Source organism: Plectrocnemia conspersa, unplaced genomic scaffold (genome assembly GCF_051122295.1).
Source record: "Plectrocnemia conspersa isolate PC_06_02 unplaced genomic scaffold, ASM5112229v1 ptg000005l, whole genome shotgun sequence".
In the NCBI taxonomy this organism is placed as follows: Eukaryota; Metazoa; Arthropoda; class Insecta; order Trichoptera; family Polycentropodidae; genus Plectrocnemia; species Plectrocnemia conspersa.
Genome location: NW_028277169.1, coordinates 2,203,875 through 2,212,543, shown reverse-complemented (window position 1 = coordinate 2,212,543; position 8,669 = coordinate 2,203,875). Strand labels below are relative to the sequence as shown.

At 34.5% G+C, this 8,669-nt stretch overlaps 1 protein-coding gene across 1 annotated transcript; it reads right to left on the bottom strand.

Moving 5' to 3' along the window:
- Window positions 1–264: 264 nt before the first annotated feature.
- Window positions 265–4,616, bottom strand: LOC148234658 (uncharacterized). The gene is made up of 3 exons (XM_088186874.1): window positions 4,282–4,616; window positions 479–860; window positions 265–395 (listed from the first exon to the last, which is right to left on the bottom strand). Exons 2-3 carry the CDS (start codon window positions 852–854, stop codon window positions 349–351), a joined length of 423 nt encoding a protein of 140 aa, XP_088043000.1. The 5' UTR covers window positions 855–860; window positions 4,282–4,616; the 3' UTR covers window positions 265–348.
- Between the last annotated feature and the right edge of the window lie 4,053 nt (window positions 4,617–8,669).

The following is an 8,669-nucleotide window of genomic DNA, read 5'->3' as shown; positions in this document are numbered from 1 at the left end:
TCTTTTTGTATTTTCACGTTGCATTTATTAATATTTCTTTTGGTTCCGAGAAGTTATATAATTTTGTTATTAACTCGAAATTCTGAGATAATCCGTAAGCTCGAACCACACTACATCACTGGTTGTGGTCAATTTTGTAGAGGCAGGATTACATGATCGGCCACTTGTAGATTATAGAGTAAAAAAATACATAGAGGATGTATTTTATCATTTTAGAGGTTACATTCTGCAATTATTAAGAATATGTATAATAAAACAACTTAATATATTTAAAACAACCCAATATTGTATTAGAATCATATATTTTATTACAAGTGATTGTATATACAGATCCGTTTAATCCTGAGATTACTTCCTCAATACAATTTGTATGTTTGGTTCATTGTCAACAATTGCTAGAAAGAGTAAATAATATTTAAATTAGATTTATATTTAGTGTATAAATATGAAATAAAATAAAATATGGCGATAAGCTTACCCATTGATTGAGAAACAGTGCACTCTTGACGTGCATCCAATTCAACTGTAGCGGAATTTTCCTCCAAATCCGCAGGAGAACCAGAAATATTTTCATACACCGAATTCATCTCTTCTGCTACTTCTACAGCTATCTCTTCTGATACTTCTTCTTGTATCTCATTATTTCCAGAGTAGCTTTCTTCGTGGTTAGTAAGATTTGTCAAATTTTCATTAGATGTTAGAAATGGTTCATTATTAACGAACACTGGCTGCAGTGTAATAAATGGACTCTCATCTATACCAAAGTAACTATCAGAAGTTGGCAGACCATCGAGAATATTGTTTTGATTTTTCGACATCTCTGATAGTTTAATCATAGGCCATTGGCAAACCATGTTCAACTGAAAATATAATTTAATAAAATGTTAAAATAGTGAAATTAAAGATTAAGAGGAAGCAAACGTAGCCAGGAGACAAAAGTGATCGTTCCAGTTCGGGTGAGTGTGACGGACAAGTCGAATTATTCACATTTGTTGATGCTTTCCCACTAGACAATATTTTAGATTAATTTGTTTTATATAGGCAGACAAAAATATCATTAAAACATCTAAAAAATATGAACTGGCTTTAGATTTTGGTGTGATTCGCGATTTTTATATAATGCTGATACCTGCTAGGCACGCAGCATTACGAAATTCGGTCATTGCCCGTCTCATTTTTTGATAATGATTAATCCATTGTCTGTGTTTTGCCTAGCATGCAACTGTGTTTGCACAATCAAGTGTATGAATTTGCCAAAACTTGTCAATCGCTTGGTAAGTTATTCCCACCAGGGCCAGCGATTGTACATTGACTTGTATGGTTGTACATTGATATGCTTGACAAACATTAGTGTCGATGGCGCGATGTTTATATCGAGATTCCAAAGGTCTTTCTGAGGATGATATCATGGTTAATTTAATTTGTCATGTGACAAATAAATATTTATTTAAATTAAATTAACACCATTGTAACTTAACAGGTTACCCCAATGCGTCACGATGGTCTAAAACAATAATTGTATTATTTCAATACACAAAAAATAATAATAAAATATCAAAATTAAATGATACGAACTGGACCAGCTCCTCGTAGCTGACATTAAACTGGTCAATGTGCAATGTCAGCGTAAGGAGCTGGATAGCCACAGCCATAGGCGAGTCGGCAAGCCCCAACAGCCATCAAAAGAGGACGCGATCATGATTCTCGAAGACGCTCTGGAACCCATAGCTGGAATAGCTGCACCCTTCAGTAATTTGAAGAAATGCTTAGCGATATACAACTTTCTGCGAGAACTCAGCCAATCGTATCCCAAGGCGAAAGAAAGGCGCTGGGATATAAAAACGGATAATACCCCAAATGTTTTTTTTCAAATGTATTTTAAAAATCGTTTCTGATTTTTTTCACTATTCGGGGATTCAAAACTATATATTCGGATTCAAGAAGGAGATTCAAGAACCTCCACTTGGAAGTTTCTCTAGTCAAAATGTTCCCACCAGTAGGAATAAACTGATTTCCAACGGCACAGTATAGCACTTTCCGATACTAAAGGGCAGAGAGTCTAAATCACTATGTAGAGAGGAGTCCGCAACAGATCGAATGCATTTAAACAATTTAAATCATCTGCGTATAGAAGAAAAGTGAAATTTGTAACTGTCGTATTTATGTCATTAATAAATAACATAAAGAGCAGAGGGCCCAGGTTGAACCCTTGAGGAATCCCCGAAGGGGTGAAATATTTTTTCGACAATCGACCGCAATAGGTTACAAACTCAAATAATTAGAGAATAACCGAGTTAAATCATCCGAGCAACTGAGGTTCGATAATTTTTTTAATGACGTCTACTCGAATTCGCTCACGAAAGATTTTGTCACCGTTTTGGTGAAAGACAGAAGGTAAGTAACAACATCCAACAAAACTTGCATAAAGTGATTAAAGAATCTATGAATAACTATGTGAAACAATTTAGTAGAGCTGACAACACTGTTCTTTATAGATAATTTTTATAAATAGGGGTGACTTTTGTGAGTAAATTAATTAGATCAAAAATACGTTTTAGAGGAGCAGTGAGACTGACTTCGTAACCCTTCAAAATTAAATCAAAAATCAAATCAGGCCCAGAAGAACGTCCTGTCTTCAATTTATTAAAGTCGTGTTTAAGATCTGAGCGCTAATTTATTTTGATGGTCAGTAACAAAGATCAAGAACACGAATGATAAAATATTTAAATTTTATATATTAGATAGGTAGGTGGCTTGCTACATCACTTTCTTCAAAACAATTGTATATTTGTCGTCAACGTGTCGTTGACATTGTTAATGCTGACGTTGTTGATGTATTCACGGCGTCGGCGCCATTTCTGACTGCATCGTTTTCGTATTCAATCACGTAATAAATTATCAACTTACTGATGGATCGCGAATCGAACAGATATCACCAAGCTCGGAGCACTTCACTCAAAGCAGAACGACAGTCGACTATTTAAAAAATTAGTGTTAATAATTAAACTATAATTCCAGGGGTTCGCAACCAATTATATTAAAAGACCGACGCACATTGTGGCGAAACCTTCTAAATCATCTCAAAATTCAATAACTCCAAAACCAATGAAAGTATCAATATGAAATTTGGTATAAAAATTGATGAATATATATATTTTTATAATTCAATAAAAACACAAGGAAAATATGAGTTTTAGTACATTGAAAATTAATTTTATAAATATCATTTTTATATAATCGTTCTCAGAAATTTAACAATAAAACAGCATAAGTTTTTTGTAACATACCGAAAATAAAATAAAATACACATTATTGAATATTGAAAATAATATTTTTATTTTGTGTATTTCAATATAATATAATCATAAGAAACACTGAAATTCGCATTAAATAAAAGGCTTTAATTATTATTACAAATAGTAGATGATATAATTATAGCTTATTACTATTTTATATTATTTATATTTATACTTAATAAATAATTATCAAAATTGATTCTGTTGATGTATCAGAATATATAGCAATAATATTGTTCGTAAAATGGGGAGGTGGTGGATCATTGAGCCAAGCTGAGTATAAACAAATTTTATTTGAGCTGATTTCAGACGCCAATCTTTTTATTGCTTCAATAGTACCTTTAAAGTTGGTCTAAAACTCCAAAAACAATCGAATAATTTGAGAAAGTCGACCAATTTTTATAGAATTCACTAAAGGAACTCCTGCCAAAATAAGTCAATCTGTTTTAGATATAGAAAACGAAATTTTCAAGCTTCGCCCTACTCAAATCATCATTTCAGAACATCAAACTGTTTCTGTAAAAACATTAAATGTCCATGACCATGTTTGATGAAAAAGTGACCCAGGTGCTAACAGATACCCCTTTTTCTTCAGCATGCACAGTATGTCTAAAAAAGCTAAATTAAATTAATAATTTAGAACTGCGAAGAAGTAAGCAAGAGAGGCAAGATTATTGTATTAGATTTATGGAGTGTATTTTACAAATTTCACATAACATGGAATTCCTGAAATAGTCTGCTCGAAGTGAAGAAAAAAATAGCTATTCAAAAAATACTTAGAGATGACCTTGGCTTTATCATTTATAAAATTCATCAACATCGGCCGCCTTTTTTTGTTGTTGTGAGGAGAGGGAAAAGAAAAGGGAAAGACACCACCAGCCTCCAATTTACTAAAACCTCTCCCAAGTCCTCTCCTGAACGACCGGTACTATCTTTCAGATATTGCACTTAATTAGGTTTTTAATAAGACAATGAGTCCACTGACCTTTTCCGGAGGCGTACCACTGCTCCTGCTATTTCCTTATGGTCAGCTCCATAGCTTGCCAGTTGTATGTTGCCTGCCTTTCCAATCCAGCCAAGTCGACAGGCAGGATGCCAGTTATCATCTTTTGTACTTGGGTACGCTAACGATCGGCATCAGTTTGGCGAGTTCTTCGTTGCCGTGACTTCTGCGTGCTCGTCAAATCTGAGCTGAGAAAATATAGGCCTCCAGTACATTTTGTAGGTGTGTCGCGATCCTTCTTGGAGCAGTTGATTGTGGCATGATTGCTGGTACATTTTACGCATCAGGGAGCTCACTGGCTGTTCTTCAGGACATGGCCAAACGCTTGGCATCTGAAACATTGGATAACATTATAATATATAAATTTTAAATTTATACCTTTTAATGATAGCTTTTTCGGAATAAATATACCAGGAGCTTTTTATAGCGATCAAAGTTGTGATAGGGCTTAATTAGACCAGGTACAGTTTTTTTTTGCGATGATTATCTCACATATTGCTCCATAGTTTGTCTGCATTTTGATATTACACTATGCTCCTTACCGATATTACTATGGATTCAAATCGAATAATGGTCAATAGGAGAGCTCAAATACGATTATCACTTCTCAGAAGGCAAAAATTCACGTCAAAAGCAATAAAATCGTGTCGACACCGTACCCGCAGTGGGAACGCATTGTAACGAGCGTTCCCACTGCGACGATAACGGCTTTGTGTAGTATGTGATTAAACCCAATTCCAATAATATTTTAATTAAGGTTTTTAATTCCATAAAATTTATTTTAAAACCGCTATTTTGTGATTGAATCCGCTATACTAACTGATGTCTCGTTTTTGAATGAGTAGAAGCTTAATACATAATTTACTGATACATTTTTATACATTTACAAATTTTGTTAAGTCGGAATTTTCAGAAACAATTTGTCTACTCGGGACAGTCTCGCTCAAATAGCGACGTCTGACAACCCTGGAAACGGCGAGTGACCCCGGCCCGCGTGACGTCACCAAGATGCTCTAACGGTTAGTCTCACCAAAGTCTTTTGCGAACTCACCAACAGTACACCCCCTTTAATTGAGTTCAGACGTTAATTTTTTGACACTTGATAATATATTTGTATATCAATAAATTTACGCTATGGAAAAAATTAAACATATAAACAAAAGAATAAATATTTTTACCGAATAAACAATTTTATATTCAACTGAGAAGTAAATTAATAAATTCACAATTTTTTCCTTCGATTGATATATAATGAAATATTTCTAAAGATGAACGAGTAAAGCAAGGTTACTTCAACGATTGAAAAACGAATTAGTCCAGTCAAATAAGGATATAACCATGGAATGAAAGATAGAAAGCTAAAGTTCGGTTTTAAAACGTTGATATGTGGTTTGAGGTAAGGTTCGATGATTATAACAATATCATGTTTGTACTCACCGATCAGAAGTTCCAGTACTCCAGTTTTATTTCGGAATCCGCGTGAATTCCACGTCAAAATGTTGAGCCTTACAAGAGCACATCTAGATATTCGACCACCATCAAGGCGATCTTCATTTTTCTGGCACACTTTCCAGATTGACTCTGATCTACTGGAGCACGATCGTCATCCGGCGAGGCTTTGCAGTTGACATTGCATCTGAGGAGGGCTCCTCAGGCAGATTCAGCTCCATGTTGCAGATTTTTTTTTTTTTTTTTTGTTGTGAGGAGAGGAAATCTTCGAAAGACACCACCAGCCTCCAATTTGCTGGTGATAGTGCCGGATTCCGCTGCTAACAGCGACCTACCGGCTAAAACCTCTCCCCAGCCCTCTCCTGAACGGTCGGTACTATCTTTCATATATTGCACTTCGACTCGTCCAGTTTAGAGACTCTGTCCCGCTAGGGCCGCTATACAAATGATTGTGTTTACCTGAAAGTTACGAAACCGAGACCATCGCTTAACTTTCAGGTAAACATCAAGATATAATAGCACTGAATTTAAATTTACAACTTATCTTGTATTTTGGTATAGTAATATGTTCGTCATAATAATTTTATTGATATATTTAAAAGCAAATATATATATTTAACAAAAAAAATGTTTTGTCCAAGAATGATATTCAGAACATAGTATTGCTTGATGATGGTTATTTGGTGTATTTGCACGTTGTTTTGGAAAAAAAGTGTGTGACGAACAGAGGCGGCGATTGTGTTCACGCAACGCAACAGATTTTTGGCGGCACGCAGCATATTGGTGGCGGAGGTGGTTCACAGCATACTGGTGTAGGAGTTGTGCAGGGTGGTGGTGGAGGTGGTTCACAGCATACTGGAGATGGAGTAGTGCAAGGTGGTGGTGGGGGTGGTTCACAGCATACTGGGGATGGAGTAGTGCAGGGGGGTGGTGGGGGTGGTTCGCAGCAAATAGGGGCTGGAGTAGTGCAGGTTGGGGGTGGTTTACAGCAACACCGAGGATCCGTTTTCGGGCATCGGTCAACACATGCCGAGAGACCTCCCTGTAATTACATATTGCAAATTAATATTTTATTTCAATAAACCAATATTTTTTTGTAAAAAATTAGGTCCTACTTGGATCATTAAAAGGGCGAGGAGTCCGTAGAGAGCTGCTTTGAACGCCATCTTCGTCGAAGAGGAGAGAGCAGATTGATGACTTCTAAGATTTGACTTCGCCTTTTATAGCAACTGAGAGTGCTATATGACGTAGGTAAACGTGAAAAAATGCGCTAAAAGCTATCAAAAAAACATTTGCTACGTGACTATTTGGTATCAATTTGGCACGTATTAGAAGTGTTTTGAGAAGTTGTTATCTTCGATGCGTGCCTAACGTGTCACAAAGGCTTCGATAAAAATCCTACTTATTTTTTAGTATAGGTCATGAAAAAATTCATCCCTTGGAATGTTTACTATTCCTTATTTTGACTAGAGAAAAACATGAAACGGAGAATGATTTTATAGTACCGCGGGTTATGAGTAGATTCTTATATTTTAAATTGACCTAGAGCTTTTTGCCACAAAGACGGAATATAATACCACTAAATATAAATTATTACTATCCCCTGCTAGTTTTTTAATTACTTCAAAATTATAATTTGTTCCACAAATGAAAATTAGCAATAAAGTAATCACATTCATTGACTGCCAATGAAAAATGTGTAAACTTAGATGCCTTTTCTTTTAGCTTAAAAACAATATTTGCTCGTAAGTCTTCGATCCGTCTCATAACTGTACTATCAGATAAACTTATATCGCCAAAATGCTTTGCTTTTTTCACCAATTGTCAGAAAATCAATTCACCAATTTTTAACAAATTTGCCATCGTTAATATGTAGCTTGACAATAATTTAGGCAACGCGGTAACTTGCTCCAGCTGTGGCAACATGCTGATTTGTAATTTAAAAAAAAAACTTTGTTGCTTTGTTAAGTCTTCTTTATATTTTTAAACTAATTTTCACAATTTTCCTCGAAGTTCATTATTTTTTTCAATTTTAAATATACGAAAGTACTACGGTAAAAAATATTAGAAAATTTGTTTCTTGTCAGTTATGTATAAGTTTGAGCGGACAAAGAGAAAATGTTTTGAATTTGGGAAGAGATGAGCGTTGGTTTTTGACGAATAGATACTATAAACTTTTTCGTAGGATAATTCGTAACTGAAATTCAAAGTAATCGTTTTTCTATATATCCTTGTCATTTGTCAATGTTGTGAGCAAAGAACTTTGTTTTTGGTAAAGAAAGCACGTCAGTTTATTTATTGAAAGTAAGGTTGCACGGGGTTGGATATTTTCAGTTTTAAAAGTCAATTTTGCATTGAAAAATTTGGAAAAATGAAAACACGCTAGTTAATTTTTTAGAAGTAAAGTTATATGATCGGTTCTCTTGCGTCAGAAATTCTTAAAATCTTCCCGTGTTTGTGGCTATTGACTGAAATGAATAAATAATGAATTAATTCAGCAAAATTTATGGAGCATTTTATATAGAATAAATTTCTCGAATTTATTGTATATACAATAGCTAATAATGTTTGGAATAAATTTAAATACATTAAGATCGGATCCGTTTTGGTGTTTGTTTTGTGCGGATTTGCATATAAATTAAATAACTAGAATAAAATTAATCGTGATTTAATTATGAAACGGATTAAAAGAAAATATTTCAATTTTAAAACAACATATACAAATAATGCTTGCGACGTACACCTGTTTTTAAGATAAGCGTTAAACGATAATAAAGGGTTAGCCTTTTCTACCTGTTGTTTTTTTAAACGAACGAATTCTGCGAATTCGGTCATAGTAAACACCGTCACAAACATTCTATTCCCAATCGTTTTTCGAAAAAAAATCTAACCTAACCTAACCAATACTTCTAACACTTTTC